Source organism: Myotis myotis, unplaced genomic scaffold, assembly GCF_014108235.1.
Source record: "Myotis myotis isolate mMyoMyo1 unplaced genomic scaffold, mMyoMyo1.p scaffold_m19_p_8, whole genome shotgun sequence".
Lineage (NCBI taxonomy): Eukaryota > Metazoa > Chordata > Mammalia > Chiroptera > Vespertilionidae > Myotis > Myotis myotis.
The window spans coordinates 35116473-35139591 of record NW_023416390.1 but is presented as its reverse complement, the minus strand read 5'-3'; the positions used below and the strand labels follow the sequence as shown (position 1 = coordinate 35139591).

Here is a 23119-nt window from a genome sequence, read left to right as displayed (position 1 = left end):
ATCTGAGGGGAAAGGCAGGAGGGCCCTGTGGGCTCTGGGTGGGGAGGCTTGAGTCCTGAGTGACGGGCAGGGTTGGGAATGGGGGGACCTGGGCCTGGCCGTCTCGAAAGGGCTGCAAACACATACAGGGCGGCTGTGATTGCAGCAAAGACCAGGCTTCCTTTCCTATTTTCATGATAACAACAATCCTATATAATAAAATCCTAATATGCAAATCGACTGAATGGCAAAAGGACTGGTCGCTATGATGTGCACTGATCACCAGGGGGCAGATGCTCAACCCAGGAGCTGCCCCCTGGTGGTCAGTGCATTCTACCTGGGAGCACCGCTCAGCCAGAAGCCAGGCTCACAGCTGGTGAGCACAGCGCGGTGGCAGGAGCCTCTCCTGCCTCCGCTGTAAGCGGGTGGTAAGGAGCGAGGGGTCCTGGACTGCAAGAAGGCACAGGCCAGGCTGAGGGACTAGTCAATTATAAATACTAGGACTTTATCTTCCTGATAAAAATGCCACCTTCCATGAAGGGGATGCTCGCTTCCTAGGGGGAGTGTGGGCACAGCCAAAGCGTCTCCACTTCAACCCGTGCCACTGGGCAGCAGTGACAGCGATAGGCCCACGCAGGTGTGTGTGTCCCGGGCCCGTATGCCCAGGGGACCCGCTCCACACTGACCCACTTAGAGAGGGAGCTGCTGCCCACTCCGACTTTTAGGGAAGGTGACCCTGGCAAAGGCCTCGGGGGCTTCCTATGAGGTGGCCTCGACACTAGGCCTGGCCCTCCAGCCGGGCCACGGCCTGCTTCAGGTCCTGCACCACGAGGTCCACCTCGGCCCGGGTGGTGCTGCGGCCCACGCTGAGCCGAAGCGCGTTCCTGGCCACGTCAAAGGGGATGCCACAGCTCAGCAGCACCGGGGATGGCCTGCAGGGGCAAGAGACCAGCATTAGCGTCACAGAGAACAGACAGGGAAGGGCCCGGCCCCCTCTGCTCTTGGCCAGCTCCCCACCCCCTTGGCAGACATCCCCCGGCCACCCGTCTTCCAGGTCCAGCTCCAAAGCCTCCCTGGTTCTCCAGACCCCGGGGCCTCTCGTGCCGGAAAGTCCCGCACGGTCAGTCCTGTGGCTCTCCCAGCACAGAGCCTCAGCCCCGGAGCACGGACAGCCCCCAGTTCTAACATGCAGGGTTTCCAGGGCTCGGAGACATGCAGACAGAGACACAGAGAGACACACACACACACACACACACACACACACGGTGGAGCGTCTTGCATCCACAGTGCTGGAGGCTGTGGCGTACCCAAGTGTTTAGGGGTTCACAGCACACAGCACAAGGCTTTCTGCACATGGGTCCGGCCTATATTGATGGACGGAGGCAGTTCTGAAGCTGGGTGTGTGAGGCTTGCGGGGGTCCTCAAACCCTCAAGCAGGCTCCGCCTTCGTAGGCCGCCTACAGGCCAGGGGCCCAGCAGCAAGGCAGCGTGGGCTGCTGGACTTCAGCGCCTGAAACCCCAGATCCAGGCCATCGTGTACGGGCCAGGCAACGGGTGATTCATCACCTCCAGTCACCCAGCCTCAGAGCCAGAGATCTCTGCAGCCGATCCTGTCACAGCTGAGAGGAGGACCACGCTGGGCAGTGACAGCACAGCTCTCCCTGGCTGGGTGACCTCACTTCTGTTCCAGGAGGCACCACCACAGGGCCCCACCTCTACCCACAGGGCAGTGGGCACCTGCCTCCACCCTCTTCCCCTCCCACCCACCCAGGGGCTACACGGGACACCTGTGCCTTCTGAGCTGTGCTGTCAGCCCCTCCTCGTCCCTTCCACCCCCACCTCTGTGGCTGTCAAGACTGCAGGCTGCAGCTGCCGGCTTGGCCACCTGTCTCAGTTTCCTCATCTTAGAAATAGGCTTCTCAGATCACCCCCCGAGGGTCATAGTGAGCATTCCCTGAGCAGTGGCCCCTGAAAGCTTGGTGAGGAACTCTCCCATGAGCCCTTTTCTGTGGCCAGGCTGGCCTGGCCTCGCTGCTCCTGACCTGTAGTCCATCCGGTTGCCACATAGGGCTCCTGGCCCCACTGCCCACCCCTCCCCACCCCTGCCAGACTGTGAGAGCTGCTGGTCAAGCCTGGGCCCTGCGTCAGGCTGCAGCTCCTGCCCTGCCCTCCTGAGGCCCGCACAGGGTCGCTTCCTGTGTCCCACCAGGCTGCACAGCTCTGTGATGCGTCCTGGAGAGCACTTACCGGTCCCCGTGGTCTGAGTGGCACGCAGCCCCCACGCTGGCCAGCAGCGTCCTGCATTGCGCCAGCACCGAGCAGCCTGAGGAGACAGAGCACAGGTCCCCTGAGGCCGAGGGTCCTGGTGGGGACCCTCCCTGTGCACCCCCGTCTCCCTCCCCCCCTCCCCCCACCCCGCAACCCAGCAGAGGTGAGAGAAACCGCAGAGGGACCAGGCATCCTCTCCCTGGCTGTGGAGAAGCAGGCATTGCTCTGCTCATAAAACTGTCCTCAGAAATGTCGTTCCCACCATGCCTAGTAAGACACCGGGATTCTGATTAGTGGCCACACTTAGTAAGTTGTTGTCCTGGCAATAAGTTAGACTTAACCTGCGTTTTCTAAAGGTAAGACACTAGGCAGCTGCCTTCATGAAGCCCGAGGGCCCCCTCTTCTTCCACAGGTGGAGACGACAATAGTAACAAGAATCTCTGTTCCGTTCACGTTAACACAGGTTGTCAGTGATACGAAGTCTGCCCCCGGAGAAGCGAGAAAGGAGACAGGAACAGAGCTTCCCACAGTGACCAAGCCTGGAGATGCAGCCACACGCCCATCTGCCCCGCCCCACTGAGAAGGCAGCGCAGCCCAGGGTCTCATTAATGCAGCCGCGATGCTGCCCGTTCTCTGTGACCCAGGACGACAAAGCAACAAGGATCTCTCCTCCCAAGAAGCGAATGTGCGCTGTAGCTGTGGCTCCCTCGGGCCCGCCCCCTCTCCCAGTGAAGCACAGCAGGTCACCCCGGGACTGGCTCAGGGACTCAGGACAGCTATTTTCCCTGAATGGGGCAGCGTCTCAAGAACAAGGGAAACCCCTGGATTTGCACTTTCCCCACTCACAGCCAGTTTTTAAAGGTGAGCTACTCTCCCTTACCTTCATAAAACATCTTGTAAAATTTGCTGGCAAAAAAGGATCAACTAGCCTAAAACGTAGTTCATGTTTTCCCCTTCCCGAACCGCTTTAGCTGGGCGTGAAGACTGCTGAGCACCCGCACGCCCTCCTCCTGGGCCTGGAGCGCCAAGCAGTCAGGGAGGCAGGACGGCGACAGCCCAGGCCACCTGGGACAGGACAGCTGCTGTGCCCTAAGCAAGCGGCCCACAGCCCAGCCCAGCCCAGCCCCCGCGCCCTGGAGACCAGGAGGCTGTCATCACCTTGGAGCTGGGGTCCCCGGAAGGAGAAGTTACAAGTGTTGGAGAGCCGCTCAGTCCCCGGAAACTGGCTGTTCAGATGGATTTTCTTCTCACCGAATTCAGCCTGGAGAGCGATGAAATGTTCAGTTGTTCAGTGAGGGCTCCAAAGTCCCGCCCCGTCCCTCCCTCCCCCCAACCACCTGCTTGACCTTTAGACTTTCCGGGGAAACAAAACCTCAACCTCAACACATCAGATAATTCTCACTGGGTAGCACCTACCTAGACTGGCTACGGAAACAAAGCCAACAAGGAGATAAACTCCTGACACACATGAACCTTCTACACTGGTCACTAAAGGCACCATCTCTGGTGCATCTGTCTTGAGTCTGGAAAACAACCCACTGATGGGTCCCTCTCTGGGGCTCTGACTCTGGCTCCTGTCTCATGACCTACTCCCGGGGCTGAGAGTCCCCGTTCTCACTGCCCACGGGCAGGAGATGAGGCCCAAAAGACACCCACTCCCCTGGGCTGACGGGATGCTCACCGCCAGTCTCTCCTCCAGGTAGTCTCGGACGTCCCTCATGTGGGCCTCGTAAGCCTCGCAGTTCTCTGCCACCAGCTCAGCAGCCTAGGGACACGGATGGCGTCCACTTATTGCAAAGCAAAGGACCACAAAGCTTTACGGAGCAGAGGGATGATTGCTGGTGATTGACGGGGCATTTCCTCAAACTGCTCATTTCTGGAACTGCAGACAGTACTCGTGGGCTGACTGGCAGTTGAGGTAAGTGCCTAGAGTGTCACCGCACTTGATCCACAGGAATTTACTTGACCAGGCACCTCCTGAAACTGCCACGCACCAGAGCTGCCGCAGCCCATAGGGCAGGAAGAACATCAGCCCTCACAGCACGTCCTACTGTTCCAGAGAAGGAGGGGCGGACGGACACACAGGGACAGGTGGGCAGGGGTGTGGCGATGGCGTGCAGAGTCGGGAAGGGGCAGCCACCAAGGTCCAAGACCAGGGGGTAGGTGAGTGCTCCCGGAGCAGAGTGAGCAGTGTCAGGGACCGAGGCCCCATGACAGGTGGGACCTGAGCCCAAGTCACAGGGCAAAGGATTCTGGGAGGGGAATCCGACCTGCAGGGTCACCCACCACTCAGTGTGTGGAGAAGGGAAGAGGCTGGCAGGTGTCAGCAAAGGACAGGGATGACCTGGTCAAGTGGCGGTGGCCATGGAAACTGACAAGAGGCACATCCTCACTATTATCGTGGAGACTAAAGACAGGTCTGGCTGCTGCCTCAGGCGCGGGGGGGGGGGGGGGGGAGGGTAAGAGCAAGGTCAAGGGCACCGCCTAGATTCCATTAGTGAGGGCGTAGATGGCGGGAGGCTCCACAGGGAGAGGGGGATGATGGAGGAGAGAGTGGGATACATCGAGGACCCTTGGAATTTCCCTGGTGACAGGAGTATCTTTTGTTCTAATGAGGCCTCACTGGGTGGCTGCTGAGTGGGGGACCGGTCACCAAAAGACCAGGCCATTTCAGGAGCCTGGATTTTCAACCCCACCCCCCATTCTCCAGAGAGGACCGGCTGGACAGGGAGTTAAAGACCCACTGAAGCCCATAAAACCCTGAGTACGGGGTTGGGAGAGCTTCAGGGTGGGTAGACACGTGGGGCGCTGGGGGTGGAAGCCCCGGCCTTCCTCTGCATCTCTTCCCCTGGGAGGTTCCCCTGGATCCTCCATCACATCCTTTTATGATAAACCAGCGATCTGAGTTCTGTGAGCCCCTCGAGCAAATTAACTGAATGGGGGGTGGTTAGGGGAACCTCCAATTTATAGCCCGTTGGTCAGAAGCCCGGGTGACAACCTGGACTTGGGACCAGAGTCTGAAGTGTGGGATCTCCTGGGACTGAGCCCGTCTGTGGACTGAGCTACCTCTGGGCAGTGTCAGAACTGAGTCACACTCAGGACAGCCAGCGGGGGTCCCAGAGAACCGCTGGGGTCAGAGTGCAGTGAGTGCGGCAGCCGCGTGAGAGGAAGGCTGTTTCCCACCACCTGTCCAGGGTCACAGGCTTACCTTCCCGAGGCCAGCGATCATCGGGGTGTTCTCCGTCCTGTAAGATAGGGAGTCAATCCTATTTCTATGCAAACCAACCGACAAATGTCCCAGGAAGGAGTCCTGTTTATGTGAGAGTCGTGTGTTCAAACAAAGACAAAAATCACACCAACACCCTTTCTAAACACGCGCCACACAGGCCCCCAGCCCTCGTGCAGGCTACTGTCTGCCCAGCAGCGGCAGCGACAGGCCCCCGGGTCCTGCACCGGGTCCTTGGTGTTGAGGTAAGTGCCTGGAGTGTCACTGGACCAGGGCAACCACCGTCCTCCCGCTGCAGACCCACAGGCCCCTCTGTGGTCCCCACTGCAACGGGCGGGGTCTGAGAGCTCTTCCTCACTGTTCCCTCGGCCGAGGCTCAGCGACGCCTCCCCACCATGGATGGGACGAACCGTCACTAGAGGGTTGGGGCAGAGAAGGCGTTGCCAAGTCCTAGGCCCAGGCAATTTTTTTCCGTTTTTGTTTCCCCCCAAAAATGTCAGCTTTATGTTTTACGTAAGTTGAGGATCTATTCTGAGGTCATGCTGGGTAAGGCGTGGGACAGGTGGAGGCGCGCTGCTGGCCTCGACGGACATTACTGCAGCCCCAGGCGAGGGTGGGCTGTCTGTCCCCCACAAAACTGCTTTCCGCTCTAACTGGTTTGGCTCAGAGGATAGAGAGTCGGCTTGCGGACTCAAGGGTCCCAGGTTCGATTCTGGTCAAGGGCATGTACCTTGGCTGAGGGCACATCCCCAGTAGGGGGCGTGTAGAAGGCAGCTGATTGATGTTTCTCACTCATCGATGTTTCTAACTCTCTATCCCTCTCCCTTCCTCTCTGTAAAAAATCAATAAAATATATTTAAAAAAACAAAACTGCTTTCCCATCTCTGCCAAAAGTCATGGGGCATATGTCTAGTTGTGTCTATTTTGTTCCAATGGTATCCTTGCTGGGATTGGATAAACAGGAATTGTATATGAATTTGGGGAGAACTGACATCTTTACTATATTGAGTCTTTTGACCCATGACCGAGGTGCATAGCTCCATTTACTTCGATTTTGCTTTCTTTCACTGGCACCATGCTGTTTTCAGCATGAATGTCCAGTACAGATTGTGTTACAATTACATCTGAGTATTCTGAGTGATTGCAAATGGTACTGTAGCTTTTATTTGGTTGCCCATATGTTCACTCCCAGTGCAGAGAACACAAGCCCTTTCTTTCCAATGTCCCAAGGTTCCTCCTGTTTCCCTTCTGCTTAGAGAATGCCCATGAGTCCTTTAAGCACAGGCGTCCAGAGGCAAATTCTACCAGTTTCCCTTCATCTGAGAACCTCTTAACTTCCCTCTGAGCCTGTGGGACACGTGTGCTGGGCAGGATTCTGGCCAACAGTTCTGAGCACCTGCCAAATGTACAGCCATTTCCTTCTGGCCTCGTGGCTTCTGGCGGGAAATCCACTGTCACTGAAACTAATTTTCCCCCCTAGGTAAGGTGTCAGTTTTGCCCTTGGCCAATTTCAAGATGTTTCTTTGTCTTTCATTTTCAGAAGCTTGACCATATATTGTGACATGGATTTCTTTCATATGTCCTGTTTGGGATTTGTTCAGTTTCCTAAATCTGCAAGCTATGTCTCTTGCCAAACTTGGGAATTCTTCAGCCATTATTTCAAGTGCTTTTCAGCCCCCTCTTGCTATTCTCCTGGGACTTCACAGAAATGCACTGGGATCCTCTGTTATAGTCACACGGGTCCCTGAGACTCTTCGATTTCTTTTCTGTTGTTTAGATTGGATAATTCTACTTATTCTTCTATCTTTCAGTGTTTACTGATTCCTTCCTCTGTTCCTCCATTCTGCTGTTGAGCCCATCAGCTGAACTTTTATTCTCATTATTGTAGTTTTGGTCTAGTTTCCACTTTACATCTTTTTCTTTGCTGACACTTCCTCTGTTCTGTTCAGTTTCCCTGACGCATTTTCACCGTGTCTGATTTACAGTCTTCACCGGAAAATTCCAACACCTTTGTCATCTCCGTGTTGGCAGCTATTGAAAACTCTTCTCAAGATGCTGCCTGGCCCATCTCGCTCCCCGGCTGCAATGGCCTGTGCGTCTCGGGGACCCAGGGGCAGCAGGAAGGAGCCAGGGGTTTGCGTACCGCTCACCTGCAGGCAGAACAGCAGCCGTCGGCCAGCGGGGCTTCGCAGCACCTGTGCAGTGGCCGAGCCAGAGTGACAGGGGAACTGATGCTTTGTTGTTAGTCCTCACCTGAGGATATTTTTATCCACTGATATTTTTAGAGAGAGTGGAAGGGGGCAGGAGAGACAGACACATCGATTGGGGCCAGGGATCAAACCTGAAAGCCAAATACATGTCCTTGATGGGAATCGAACCTGCAACCCTTTGGTGTGCGGGCTGACGCTCCAACCACTGAGCAATGCTGGCCAGGGCAAGGCACCAACACTTTGAAGAAACAGAGATGTCCTTCATCTCCAAAAGCCTGCGGGTCTGTGAGTGCTGAATGGGGGCTCGGAGGGAGAGCAGGGCTGGCTCAGCAGTGAGGGGGCTGTGCGGTCCCTGTGCGGCGGGAGACAGAGAGAGCCAGCCCTGGGGGTGCACCCCGCCAGCAGCCAGAGCCTCGCTAACCTCCATCTTACCCCGGCCTGAAATTCCGTTCTTGTCCGCCTCCGAACAGCATGGGGTACAGAGGGGTCAGTTCCCCGAGCCCTCGGACGTAAAGTGCTCCGATCCTGGGGCCATAGAACTGAAAGGAGAAGGCGGTCATTATAAGCAAGGACCTTCCCAGGATGAAAACTGATCGCTGAGGCACAGAGACACTGCAACGTGCAGGCCCGCAGCTGTGCCTCGTCACCGCTCCGCACACGCTGGAGTCACAGAAGCCTTCGGGAGGCGGGCAGGCTGGACTGGAGTCCCAGCTGTGTGGTGATGGACTTCCCCCGATCCCCAGCCCATGTGGTTGCCTTTGTGAAAGGACAGGGCTGGAACTAGAGATCACCGAGGGCTATTTCTGGGTGTGAGTCCATGTTTTCTTATAGAAATCACATAAGAGCTTTGGTGCCGTGGTGCCAGGCCGGCCGCTCGGCCTCTGGAGCCCAGCGAGCCCTGAGCCGCAGAACCAAGCACGGGAGGCCCAGGCCCACTGCACTGCCAAGGTCTTCGCAGTGAGCCAGGCCCCCTCTCTGCCTTAAAGCTGCATCACTAAACTAAACCTTTACTTTCAGGAGCCTCACTTTAAACCACGTGAGAGAAAGCAACACTTTCTTGAAGCCCGCATCGCTGTCCTTGTGAGGAGAGTTGAGTGGGCTGACAAGGGTCTGCTGACACTCCCTGCTGCAGAGAATACATACCACCTGGCTAACCCACCTGCGTCTTCCTCACCTGAGCCCTCAGTGCCCTCCCACAGCCTTGCCTAGCTGGCCCCTCCAGCCCCTATGGGTTGGGTGCCCCATTATCCCAGCCATGGCACTCGTCAAATGACACGCTAGCTGTCACTGGCCCCCTTCTGTAAGCTCCTCTGAGCGGTGAGTTGCTGTCACCACGTCCCAGGGCCCAGCTCTCAGTGGGCCCTCAGGTGCCCTGGGTGACAGGTGATGGTAAACAGTGAGCCTCCAGGTCATGGAGCCATGTTCCCCCAGGAGGGAAGCAGGCCTCTGCGTGCGCACCTTGTGCCCCACAATCGTCAGGAAGTCCACGCCCAGGTCCTCCACATCCACGCGCCTCTTCCCCAGGGCCTGCGCGGCATCTGTGTGCAGGAGAACGGCAGGCAGCCCGGACGCCGCCCGCTCCTGGTTCAGGGCTTTAACTCGCCGGCTGATCTCAGGGATGGGCTGACGGGGGAAAAATCAACAGTTGGGTATGTGGCTTGGATTTGATGAAAACTGAATGGAAGAAGTAAGGAGACACTAACAGGGACAGACCAACAACACTACAGAATTGAAAGCAGAGGAAGAGGCCCAGCCGAGCGGATGGATGGACCGGCGGGGCTGACCACCCCCTTCCCATCGGGTCTGCGTAAAAGGGAAGAGCGACTCACCATGATGACGCCCGTCTCGTTATTCGCCAGCATGATGGTCACAAGGCACGTGGCCGGGCGGACAGCCGCCAGGACGTCGTCAGCCTCTGCCTGCCCGTTCACCGTGGACACGGGGACGAAGGTGACCGCTGAGCATAAGACACAAGTACCGAGGTTAGGAACCCTCCCTTTTCAGTTCACTTTGATACAGCTCCACAAACACATTTTCCACGGTGACAAATGTAATTTACTGTAAACATTCTGAAAACTATAAAGAAGGAATTGTCATCCCACCAGAGGTGATCGACTTGAACGCTTCCTTACTGAAGCTTCAGTTGGTGGGTTCACTCTGTGGAAGGTCTCCTTTCTGCATCTCAGGGACCCACGAACTTGACCTCCACACACTCAGCGCTGAGCCAGCGCTCATTCCCGGCACTCACTGCACAGGGAAAACAGTGGGGTGACTAAATAGAGGGTTTGGGTTGAAAAGCAAACACAAACATGAACACACCTGGAAACACTTAGTAGTTGGTGCCTTGGTTTCTGGGATGAGAGCTCGTGTGGTGGAGAAAAGCGCGTGGAAGCCTCCAACACCGCCCGCCCCCTGCAGCCAAGACAGTAAATCCAATCAAGGCTGCGTCACAGGGGAGCGAGGGCGATCGCTGCCGCCTTTTAGGGCCTGACACAGGCAAGGATGGGGGCTCCTGTGATGTCCATGGCTAACTCATCAGTCTGACCCTTACAAAAACCAGGACTGCGGACGAGGATAGTAGGCCACACACATTCAAGCAGTTATAAGCCTTATTTAAGACTGTTCTTCCTGACGTGGTGTCTTTGCTAAAGCAGACTGAGCTGGCCTCAGGTAGAGGCAGCCACTGATCTGGGAATCTGGGAAGTGATTTCCCCACCCACATCAGAAAAGAGGCTCAGAAACACCTGGCACTCACTCGGAGGGGACAGCAGGAGGCATTTATAGCACTGTCCCAGGGCTATGGCAACGCATCTGTCTCTGTCGCAATGTATTTCAAAGGAACCTGGGCCATCTGGACATTTAGAACATAATACTGATTATAAAAACAAAACAAAAAACAACAAAAGACAAACACACCCCTTTGCCCCTCAAGGTCCCTCAAAAACAAGAGAACAGACATATTTCTAAGTAAGAGGTGTCACCTATGGGTAAGGGATGTTGAGGAATCCCCAGGAAGAAGACAGAAAGACAATGGCATTAGACTAATAGGAATAGGATAAACAAACTCAGAACATTAATGTATGAATGGATCCAGTGACCATCCAAGTTCAGGGTGCACAGCGCGGAGAGCTGGGCGGGGCTGATGACTGAGGCAGGCAGAGGATTGGTTCTGGTGTCCGAGCACCCCTGCCTTGCACCCAGCAAGTGGGTGGCACCACATGCCCAAGACAGGAGGGGCAGGTCCAGGGCCTCCAGGACAGGGAGGGCCCGAGAGAAGGGGAAGAACTCACACATCTGCTATAGGACACGGACAGGAGGCAAAAGGAGGGCAGCCTGGCCAGGACTGTCTTTTCATGAAGAAGATGCTCAACAGCAATAGCCACAGGGAAATGCAAGTCAAAACCACAACGAGCTTCCACTTCACACCCACTAAGATGGCTATAACCTATAATAATAAAGCCGGGGCTGCAAGGGAAGCCCAGGTCCCGGGTGCCAGAGGGAAGCCGGTGCCGGCAGCCGGGGAAAGGAAGGCCTACTTTTGCACAAATTTCGTGCATCGGGCCTCTGGTAAACAATAAAGCCCTTGCTGGTGTGGCTGAGTTGGTTGGGCATGGTCCTGTGCACTGAAAGGTTGCCAGTTCGATTCCTGGTCAGGGCACATGACTGGGTTGCGCGCTCGATCCCCAGTAGGGGCTGTGTGGGAGGCAGCCAATTGATATTATGCTTTCACATCTATGTTTCTGTCTCTCCCTCTCTCTTCCTCTCTCAAAAAAGTAAATAAAAGCAAATAAATAAATAAATAAAACAGACAGTAACAAATGTTGATGAGAATATAGAGAAATTGGAACCCTTGAGACTACTGGTGAGAATGCAAAATGGTGCAGCTACTTTGGAAACAAAGGTTAAGGATAAACACAGTTAGCAGAGACCCAGCTGTCCCACTCCTAGGTACAAACCCAAGAGAATGAAAAGGTGTCCACAAACACAAATGCTCATACTGGCATTATCATAATGACAAATGTTCTTTAACTGATGAATAGATGAATAAAATGAGAATATTATTCACATAAAATGAGATTTACTCATCCACAAAAAGGAATTAAATGCTGGCACATGCTACAATGTGGATGAACCATAATGTTTTTATGCTGAGAGAAGCCAGGCACAAAAGACCACGTATTATTACGATCCCATTTCTATGAAAGTCCAGATCAGGGAGCCTCTAGAGACAGAATGCAGGTTAGTGGATACTTGGGCTGAGGGCCTCTATAGCATGTGAATGACATCTCCATAAAGCTGATTTATAAAGAAAGCAATTGGCCTGGCTGTCATGGCTCAGTGGTTGAGCATCAACCTATGAACCAGGAGGTCACAGTTCAATTCCCCTGTCAGGGCACATGACTGGGTTGTGGGCTCAATCCCAGTGTGGAGCGTGCAGGAGGCAGCCGATCGATGATTCTCTCTCATCATTGGTGTTTCTATCTCTCTCTCTCCCTCTCTGAAATCAATATACATATACATATACATATACATATACATATACATATACATATACATATGTAAAGAAAGCAATTGGGAGAGGTGGAGGGGGTATGGAATGGTCAAAATCCTCATTTTATATGGGGGTGGGGATATCAGCAAACATGCTTGAGCTGAAATGGAGATTATGTTTGTAAGTGATTAAGTATTAAGGTGGAAGTAATTAAAATAAAATGTGAACCACAAGAGAAACTCCAGGTGGGCTACAGCAGGACAGGACTGGGGGTCACTTTACTTTGTACTTTACACCTTTCTATAAAGTGTCAATTGTTTCTATCATGAACATGTTTACACTTTGTAAACATTTGTGTAACTTATGTAGATAAGAGGGTAAAGGCAACAGTAACTGATAACAATGTATACTAAATTGCCCTTCCTTGTGTAAGACAGAAAAAAGGCAGCAGGGATATGAGGAACTGCAACCTAAGACAAAGGTTAGACCTGACCTTCCTTCCTCTCCCCCTTAATTAAACTGGTGCATTCCGGTAAGACCAGGAGGAGGAAAACTTTTCCAGCCTTCACACAGGAAAACCAACGCAAAGGCTTCCTGGTATACCCCAGCAGTTCCGTTACAGCCCTTCATCTCTGGGATAGAACTGCTTTCCCAGATCCGCCGTTAGGTTTCCAGGCAGATTCAATAGGAGAGCTGACACGGAGAAGAAATCACTTCTTATGTAAAGGAGACTTAACCATGGCTGTCTTGGGGCGGGGGAGGGGGGGGAGGGAAAGGCTCTTACGTTTTCAAGTGAGTGGTCTTAACCTGGTATCACAGGAAAAGTGAAAGAAGGACCAGTTCCTTCTGTGTGATAATGACAGGGCCATCATCACTGCAGGCTAAGCCTGACTCATCCCTCGGACCGCCTGGCACTGCTCTGGGGAAGGCCGGGCCCCCTGCCCCAGCCTCACTGAGAGCCCCTGATTCTGACCCCCTGAAGGGGATGCCTATTTGATCCTTTTTCATATCAGAGGAGTGGAAGCCAAAATTTAATTTATTAAAATCAAACAATAAAAAGCACCATTTAGCATTTTATAAACATGTTATTTAAAAATTTATTGTATACAAGAGTCTGAAACATCACCTGCATATACCCGATTGTCATTTTTTAAGGGAAAACCTCATGGCATCTACTGACACCCAGGTGGCAGCCTGGAGGGACAGGCTGTATCCCCTACACGAGGACAGCCAGGAAGCCCGAGCACAGGAGGGTGATGGCTCACCATGTCCCCGGGGCCCCTCCCCACTGAATCAGCCAGTTGGGTCAGCAGAGCTGTCCCTGCTGGTCTAGGCTGGGTACTCACCGGCCACTTGCTCCTCCACCATGTGTTCCAGAGGCAGACGGATGGAGTCATGCTCCACAGTGCAGGTGATGATATGGGGCATGGTCCCCTCCACTGGGCTGTGCCACTTGGCTGTGTCCCCCTTTGAGGTGTGGATGGTTTGGAAATGCCTCACCACGGAGTGGATCACCAAATTATTGGACTGCAGAGACATGCAAACAACCACTTACAGAAACTGTCCTGAGGGGAGAATGGGGACAGCAACCTCTCCCATTGGGATTTCTTCATGGCTAACATTTAAGACAGAAAGAAAAAGTCAATTCCTCAGCTGCGCCCTTTGAAAGGCCCCACTGCAAAGATTTGAGGGTTTCAAACTTTCAAAAACCTCAGAACTCATTTCTGGTCAATTATACCTGCTTTGCATGTTTATGTCTGCATAAGCAACTTACGCACTTTTAAAACTTAAAATCTTCAAAAAAGACTCTTTTTCCCAGGCCCGTTGCTGGTGGAAGGTGAGCCAGCACCTCCATTCAGGGCCCTTTGGCATCTCTATCAGTACACCCTTTGACTCAGAGAGTCTATCATGGACTTGGTCCGACAGCTGCACTTGTACAGAAGCAAGATGATGGATGTAAAAGACTATTTACTATAGTGCTGTTTGTAACAGTAAAAGCTGGGGAGCCCTTCCATGTGTATCAATAACCGGACTTGTTAAATAAATTATGCAACATTATTCAACGGAACACGAGCAGATGTAAAAACACCAAGGGAACGCTCTGTGGCTGATACCAAAAGAGCAACACACTTGCTAAATGTAAAGAGGTAGCTGACGTTATACACAGTATCCCACAAACTATACAGATTTGCTTGTATGTGCACAAAATCCCTGAACAGGTACAAAGGGAAGGAGAAAAGGCTACATAAATCCACTTGTCTATTTGCATTTTACCCACAGATTATCTCTGGAAGACACAAAGCTACCAGTGTTGGTCTCCTGGAGAGAGAAATGGACAGCAGGGGAGTGGGGATGGGCTTGTGCCCTGACAGGGAATTGAACGGGTGACCTCCTGGTTCACAGGCTGATGTTCAACCACCGAGCAACACCAGCTGGGCACTCTTCTGTTTCTTGTTAAAACTGCAGCTGAAATACCTGGATTCCTGGTTGGGGCACATGCCCAGGTTGCGGGCTTGATTCCCAGCAGGGGGCATGTGGGAGGCAGCCGACTGATGATTCTCTCTCATCACTGATGTTTCTATCTCTCTCTCCCTGTCTCTTCCTCTCTCTGAAATCAATAAAAACATATTTTTAAGAAACAAAAAAACTGCAGCTGAAAGGATGAGACTTTAGAAAGCTTACCTCGGTGCCCCCGGAAGTGAAGATGATGTCTTGAGCCTTCCCGCCTATCATTTTTGCAAGGTTTTCTCGAGCTGCATCGATAATATCCTTGGCCTTCCTACCTTGAGGGACCAAAATGGACATTCATTAACGTCACTTCATCAAGTGCGGGTGACATGTTTAAAGAATGACTAGCCACGAAGGAGCGAGGGGTCTGAGTGGGTAATTCTAAAACGAGACATGCCCCGCCTGCGTAATCACAATACGTGTACCACCTAGAGACAACCCGGTGCAAGGGCAGCAGTGAGGCACTGGTGAGTCAGGGACCGCCACTGCGATCCCAGGAAGCGAGTGAGGGCCAGAAACAAAGATGGGAGGAAGCCTGGGAACTGAAATTCCCTGCGACATGCTTTTCGTCTTACAGGCGCTAGAGGACAGGGAGGCCGTGGCCATCGCTTTGCCTCCCGCTCATCCAGGCAGGAGAATGAAAGGATGGGAAGGCCCAAGGTCACGCTGCAAAACAACAAAAATAAGCAGAACTAGAACTCATGAGCCCTCAGCACAAAGTCCAATGCCCTACCTCACAGTGCAGGTCCCCAGGTTACTAGGAGGTCCCTGCCTCAGGGAAGCACCTGCTTTCAAGCAGGGCCATGCAGCCCAGCTGCCTCCCAGGTTCACTGGCTCCCAGGAAACCAGGACCAAGCGTCAGGAGGCACAGAAAGGAAGGCTCCAGGATGGGAATTCTAAAAACTGCAATGACCATTCTTACTTAAGTAGTCTATAGACCAGCAGTCTCCAAACTTTTTTGACTATTCAGTCCTATTGGGAAAAACAAACAAACAAACAAAACTTGAACAGATATATAGTGTCCCCCAAAATGAAATCCCATAAAGGCAGTGTTTATTAAAATACATTTCATTTTCAAAATTGAGCTATCAGCTGGGTTAACACTGTCACTTCTCTGCTCAGAACTCGCCATCTTAGTCAGGTGGGAGCCAGGCCCACACAGTGGCATCCACAGCCCTATGTGGCACTTTCCCCGGGACCCCCATGCCCACCCACTCACACCCCTTCTGTCACCTGTATATTCCCTGTAGCTGCAGTGCGTCCTGTTCGTCTCTGTGCAAATGCCATACCGTCAGAGATCCGGCCATCCTGCACAAAGGCAGCACCCTCTGCCCCGCCCAGCAGGCCCGGGCCCATCCTGTCTCACAGGGCCACAGCCTGTTCACTTAACACACTTGCATTTGTCAGTTCACGGTCTGCCCCCCTCACTAGAATGGAAGCCTCATGAGGGCAGGGACTTTGTTTTGTTTGCTGCTGTATCCACCAGGCACAGAGCAAGCACATGTTAAGCATGCTGACCGAATGACTAAGTTAAAATGCTCACAGAAGTCTTATTTTATTTGTCATGAAGCAGAACTTGGATCCTTGGAGGTGAGTCCAAGTCTCTAACATGAGGCCAGGCTGGCCTCGAGAGTGTCAGGAGATGCCACTGGACGGGCCCTGGGGAACTTCCAACCCAGTAATTAAGTCATTCTATCAGAAAGGTGACTTTCCTTTATATTTCTGAATTTCTACCTGAGTATCAACAGAAAGTGAACTGCGATGCATTTTTTAGTTATGGCTCTTAATTTGTGGAGACAAGGACTGTCAAGGTAACCGAAAACCCACTGACAACCTTCACTGGGCCAAGAACATCATTTCTCCTGGAGGTTTGTTCCCAAACTTCTTCATATTAATTGCTTTTTATTGGCATTTAACTGTTCTCCATATTCTCACATTTAATGTATCATAAAGCTCAATTTTACTAGAGGAAAGATCAGGGACAAGGAACTGTCCAGTTTAGCCAGACACATGTACCAAATAAACCAACAAATATGCTAATGAATGACTAGTACCGGCTTTTGAAAATGCTTTCCGTTATCAAGTTGCTATGGAATTACAAAAGTAAATGGATAAGAAAGTCCACGACAGCCGGCAAAATTGTACCCAGGTATTACAAAATCCCAGGGCAGTAGTCTGTTTGAATGTTATCTTCGGTCACTGTAATCCAGTTAAGATCGTTTATCTTTATTATCCCCAATAAACATTAGATCAGAAAGGTGCGATTTTGCTCACCAGCTGAAAAATGTCATGTAACTCTGCTGCAGAACTAGTGATTTTAAATTGTTTTCCAAAACCTCCAAGTTAATGCTCTACATCAGTGACTTTCAACCGGTGTGCTGCAAGAATTTTTAAAATGTGCCATACCTGACTATTTAATCAGGGGCACTGACCTCTTTTCCCTTAGATTGTCAAATATAAAAATGACAACAGCCAACACAACAGTAGCCGTCCGGTGTGAATGTCCTGTCTTGAACCATAAATATATAGGTCATATAACACAGTTGCATCTTATTGGTCACAACACATATTAAGGTTGCAGCTGATTGGTTAATTCTTGGTACCAGAAATCCTTATATACAAGTATAGGCACCTGATTTTTAAAAAAGTCACTTTGGAGTAAAAAGGGTAGGTAATTACTATTATTATTATTTTTGTAAATCAATCAAAATTATACCTACTTTTTTGTCAGATGGGCAAAAATACATTTTTTGGTGTGCCGCAGAATTTTAATAATTAGTTTATATGTGCCATTAGATGAAAGAGGTTGAAAATCACTACTCTACATTTACTTTTTTTTTTAAAATATGTTTTATTGATTTTTTACAGAGAGGAAGGGAGAGGGACAGAGAGTCAGAAACATCGATGAGAGAGAAACATCGATCAGCTGCCTCCTGCACGCCCCCCACTGGGGATGTGCCCGCAATCAAGGCACACGCCCTTGACCGGAATCGAACCCGGGACCCTTGAGGCCGCAGGCCAACGCTCTATCCACTGAGCCAAACCGGTTCTGGCACTACTCTACATTTAAATGAGACTAAATGAGAAATAAGAATATTTATAATTAAAGAATTTAAAAGTAATTTTCTTTTCAATTTTTTAAAAGGCCAGGATTATATTCGATCCTGATGATTTAAAAGATCTATTTTGCAAACTTTATAAGGATCAAATGAGACAGATACGTGAAAGGGCTGTAGGTACAGTTATAACTCTTAATAAGACATCCTGTTCATCTGAGAAAGGGAGACAGGGATGTATGTTAAACATTAAAGACTGTGGTAGCAACAAGGGTCAACGTACCAAGTTGGACTTCTTGAAAAAAAACCTGCCAAGAATTACAGCTAGACTTGCAGGTCACAGAAAATCTATTCAAAACCAAGTGCTCGTGTGTGGTGTCATTTCTCTGATGCCTCTGCCCCGTATCTGCCATCTGTGCGCATCTCCTAGAATTACCTGCCGGGTAAGGGCTGCTGGGATTTCCCCAGGCTTCCCGCATGGCCTCGGTCACAGCCTGGACAACCTCTGGCTCCAGGGGGGTGGTTGCGTTATAGTCCATGTAAACCCTCCTGGAGGAAAGAAAGGAGATGGGATGTGGGATTACAGGTGCACCAGGTCTATCACATCAGCAGGAGCAAATAAAGCAAGGGCAGCGAGCCCTCCACCTACACTTCTTCCCACCTGAGTAGGACTGGTGGACCGCAGGGCCTGGACTGCCCACAACTGCTATAAAGGTCAGGCCCAGGCCAGCCTAGGAAGCGGCATGTCCCGAAGGCCCTTCCTTCCCGCTTGCTTTTCTAACTTCACCACTTTTCTGTGAAGGCTGAGGCTGGGGGTGAGCCCGCACCCACCCATTCTTCCCACTCTCCCTCTTCGTCTCCCTCAGGGGGCAGGTCTACCCTGGGGCAGGCCTGCTGCTCTCCCCCTTGAACTTTTGGGTTTCTGTGCCTAGAATGACCACTGCCCCCTGCCTTACTTTTTTTGATCTTTGCTCTAACTTGACCTTCTGGTGAGGCTCTCAGCAGTCACCCACCCCCTCCTTCCCAGCAGTTTCTCCCTAGACCTGTCCTTGTTCCTGTCTGCATCTATGAGAGTAACAGGATGTCAGCTGCAGGGCTCTGCCAGTTCTCCTCACCCTTGGTGGCCAGCACTGAGAACAATGGCCGGAACACAGCAGGGGCTCCGTTTATAAGACGGCAAAGTAAATGTCACAGAAAGGGCACATTCTCAGAAAGATCCTCATCAGTAAAATTTATCTGTGTATCTTCTTACTAATATCAAAAACCTTCAGAAATTTTCGTAACTATATACATTAGGTAATCCGGGCTGATACTAGGAATTATTTTACCTGATTTTTAAATCAACAACAATGTTTAAACCAGTGGTCGGCAAAATGTGGCTCGCGAGCCACACGCGGCTCTTTGGCCCCTTGAGTGTGGCTCTTCCACAAAATACCGACTTCTGCGCACGGGCCACGAAGTTTCAATTGCACTGTCTGTGCGCGCCTGCACGTGGTATTTTGTGGAAGAGCCACACTCAAGGGGCCAAAGAGCTGCATGTGGCTCGCGAGCCACAGTTTGCCGACCACTGGAACCAATCCACACAAAGTTTCAAACAATACTAATCATGGCTATTACACAGGTACTTTGTTTTAGTTTTTAGGAAATAATAATTTTAATCTATGTCAGCATAATTCATGCCCAAACTTATTCAGCTCTGTCAGAGGTTTGGCCCTTCAAGACATCTGTCATTTTCTTCGTGAGCTCTGCACTATCTGAAAAAAAGTAACCTATCCTTTAATGGGTTCAGTTAGCATAAACAATCTAATTCTGTGATCCCTACTTAATAAAGTACAATATATAATCAATGCTGTATCATCTAGAATTGTCAAACTGTTCATGAAAGCTAAAAACACCCTATAAAACAATGAAGCTATTTTATGTAACATGTAATAGGTAGTTGACATGAAGCAAAGCTTAAATATTTAGTCTTCTGAAACTCTAATGTATTTCCATAAGCCTTTTAATCTATAATTTTATAAATATATTTTACCATCATGGAAGCCAGATATGTACTTAGCTTCTCTTTATACATAATTAAAAAATTTAGGAGGGTGTAGGCTATAATTCAGATACACTTTAGTCACAACACCATACAAAGACTTTATAATCAGGAAAGAAGATATTTAACATTATTGCTTAGTCTTATAAAACAGTGAGTTTTAACTTAATTCATACATCTAAACTTATTTATAATTTTTCCTATACTCTTCAATAATACTGCTTGGCAAGTAATATAGGTACTGATATAATTTTTTATTTCTATTGGTTGCAAACGAATTCTAATTTGTTAATCAATGCATATATTCCTTTTTAACTACTTACTACACCTCAGAATTAATCGTTCTACAGAAAGTAACTGCCCCGAGAGCAAAAACATAGCAAAGCATTTTTTCCTTAAAGATTTTCAAGGAAAATCTATAGGAACACAGACTCATGAAAAAACTAATTAAAAATTTGACATTCCATCCTGCCTTACTAACTGTGAAACAGAAAGAGACGTGTACACATGTTAGTTTATATTTCTCTGCTTATCATAATATTATACTAAGAACTACTGTAACTATGTATGAGCTATTTTCCAGCTTCTTCAAGTATGGGACACGCTACAGTTCTATTAGTGAGGAGAAACGAATAATCAATCTTAGGTAACTCAAAAGCAAAATGGGTGGCACAAAAAGATAAACTGACTTTGGGTTTTTTAATATATATCTATCTATATATTTTTATTGATTTCAGAGAGGAAGGGAGAGGGAGAGGGAGAGAGAGAAACATCAATGATGAGAGAGAATCACTAATCAGCTGCCTCCTGCATGCTCCCTACTGGGGATCAAGCCCACAACTTGGGCATGTGCCCTGACAGGAATCGAACAACAACCTCCTGGTTCATTGGTCGACAATCACTGAGCCACCTTGGCCGGGCAGGAGGCAGATACTTTTAATTCCAAATTTGTCATTGGTTTGTCGGGGGCTGGCCTCTTTATTGATTCTGCTGGTTTAGGGGCTTGAATGATGTGCTCCTGAAATTTGAGTATCAACTCAGACAGTTCTTTCTTCTGAGTAGTCTTGATTTAAGGTTTGACTGGCTTAGGTGGCTTTTCATCATTATGTCTACTTTTTGTAAAGCCTACAGTGCTTTAAAAAAATCAGTTGTTCTTCTCACAGCAAGACCAAGTCTTTAATGCATCATGAGAGATGGGAACACCTGGATCAGTGGTTCTCAACCTTCCTTTAATACAGTTCCTCATGTTGTGGTGACCCCCAATTGTTACATATTGAACATAATTAAAGCATAGTGATTAATCATAAAAACAATATGTAATTATATATGTGTTTTCCGATGGTCTTAGGCGACCCCTGTGAAAGGGTCGTTCGACCCCCAAAGGGGTCGCGACCCACAGGCTGAGAACCGCTGACCTGGATGGCATGTGGGGGCAGGGTCAGAGTGGTCTCGACATTGCAGCCCTGGCTGTAGCACAACCAGGCTGTTTCTTTTCCCACCAACACAGTCAGGCCCAAACCCAGAGATGGCAAGACAGTGCGTTTACACGCCCCCTAGTAACCACTGGTCTGACAGCCTGGTTTTTGTTTTGTTTTTTGAACCATGAATGTTTTAATGCAGCATCTTGTCTATAAATTGTTCAGAGTCACCTGACAGGTACAGGGCTTTGGGGCTTTGGGCAGTTTGACCAGCCATCCTTGGATGTTCCAGTATCAGGACACTCCCAGTCCTGCTGTGATGTGAAGCTGCAGGCGCCCCACTTGACTCTCACTTCCTGTAAGTAAGTGTCCCAGAGTTCCTCAAGCTACTAGAGTCAGCTGAGTGGCTGCGGCTTTTCAACCTATCGCCTGGCTCATTTATGGCTTGAATTTCCGAGGAACACTTTGTAGATTACTCTGCTCCATTACCTGCTACTTCCTTAAAGTGCTATCAATATTACGGACAAGCTAAACTCCATTCGTTTCATAACCAAAAGGTAAAAAGGCACCCTGAATCTCCTCTCCACTCCGTCTCCCTAGGGGACATCTTCCCAGCTCCCATTTGTTCTGTCCCAACCAGAGTAGAATGACTAATGAAAGAGATGGTCTGATTTACTCCTCATATTCGGGTAAAGAGGATTACCCAAACAACAAGTATTTAACACATTCCTGAACTGGAGGGCAAAGATTCACAAACAAGAAAATGCCACTTTCGCCCCACCCCACCCCCGCCCTAGTGGTTCCAGCAGGCGGAAGACACCTGTGGAGGACGCCCTTCTCTCCGAGTTCATCCCGACGTTCCCAGGTGCTCAGGCCAGGGGCCTGGGAGGCATCCTTCTTAATCCCTCCTTTCCCAACACCAGCGCATCAGCGGGTCCAGCCTCAGTTCACTCACTTGTGCCACCGCTTCCTCCCTCCTAGATGATCGTAGAGACCCAAAGGCTTTCCTTGCCTCCTCCCCTGCCCAACCCCCATTCCTACTCTCCACAAAGCAGCCCCGATACAATATAATTACATTGCATCACTCCCCTGCTCAAACCTCCAAGATCCGCCACACCTTTAGAATAAATACACCCCCAAGTGCTTCCTGGGCTCCGAGGCGCTGCGAGGCCACGCGCCGCCGGCTGCTCCCACAAGCCCTGCACCCCAGGCGCACGCGACCCGCGCTCCCGCCGGCCCGGATCCAGCAGGCTCGTGTGCGCGCGCCCTCGGGGCCTCAGAAACCGCCGTTCCCCCTCCCCGCGAGCAGAGCGTGCCCAGGCTGGTGCGGCCGACTCCAGGACGTCACCCGGGTTTCAGCGCACTGTCCCTTCCCGGGGCCCTCCCCGGACCACGCCTCGCATCAGCTCGTCCTCCAGCTCTCATCCCTAATCTAGGCCTCCCCGTGGCCAGCCGGCCAGCGCTTCAGCCCCGCGTGGGGCTCCTCCCCGCGAGTGATCAGCGCCCCCCGCTTATAACCTCCCTGGGCGGGACACGCCAACCCCTCGCGCCGCGGCGCCTGGAGAGCTTCCCGGAGGAGGCGGCCGGCGGTTTCCCTCGCCTTTCCCTCTCAGCGCGCACCTCTCTGGCGGGCTCTTCTCTTCGCCGCCGCCGGGCCGACTCGTCACACGCCCCCGCGCATTCCTGCTCGGTGCCGCGGTCGCCTCCATCCCGGTCCCGCCGCGACCCCGCTCCCGTTCACCGGGCCCAGGCGCAGTGCACACCCACCCAGCCCCTGAAGCCCGAACTGTCAGCTCTGAGCTTCACGAGGGGCAGCGGGGTCGCGAGGCCGGGGCGCGTCCGGATTGGCTGAGTTGCGCGCTCCGGGCCAATCCTCACTTCAGCGGCTGGGCGAGGATGAAATACTGATTGGCTGTGCGCG

The 23119-nt window shown here is 51.1% G+C and overlaps 1 protein-coding gene across 4 annotated transcripts; it reads right to left on the bottom strand.

Annotated features, from left to right (window-relative positions):
- Positions 1-335: 335 nt before the first annotated feature.
- On the bottom strand, positions 336-23093 carry SCLY (selenocysteine lyase). 4 transcript variants are annotated; one of them, XR_004969160.1, is made up of 13 exons: positions 22819-23093; positions 18176-18288; positions 14858-14958; positions 13522-13702; positions 9513-9640; positions 9142-9306; positions 8116-8222; positions 5456-5492; positions 3929-4012; positions 3406-3508; positions 2227-2302; positions 1287-1489; positions 774-911 (listed from the first exon to the last, which is right to left on the bottom strand). XR_004969160.1 is itself a non-coding variant. In XM_036318764.1 (12 exons), exons 1-12 carry the CDS (start codon positions 22905-22907, stop codon positions 758-760), a joined length of 1338 nt encoding a protein of 445 aa, XP_036174657.1. In that variant the 5' UTR covers positions 22908-23091; the 3' UTR covers positions 336-757. The 4 variants fall into 4 exon arrangements, 3 of the variants coding, with proteins under 3 accessions (XP_036174657.1, XP_036174658.1, XP_036174659.1); XM_036318764.1 differs by lacking the exon at positions 1287-1489 and having other exon boundaries at positions 336-911; positions 22819-23091; XM_036318765.1 differs by lacking the exons at positions 1287-1489; positions 22819-23093 and having other exon boundaries at positions 336-911; positions 14858-14954.
- Positions 23094-23119: the final 26 nt, after the last annotated feature.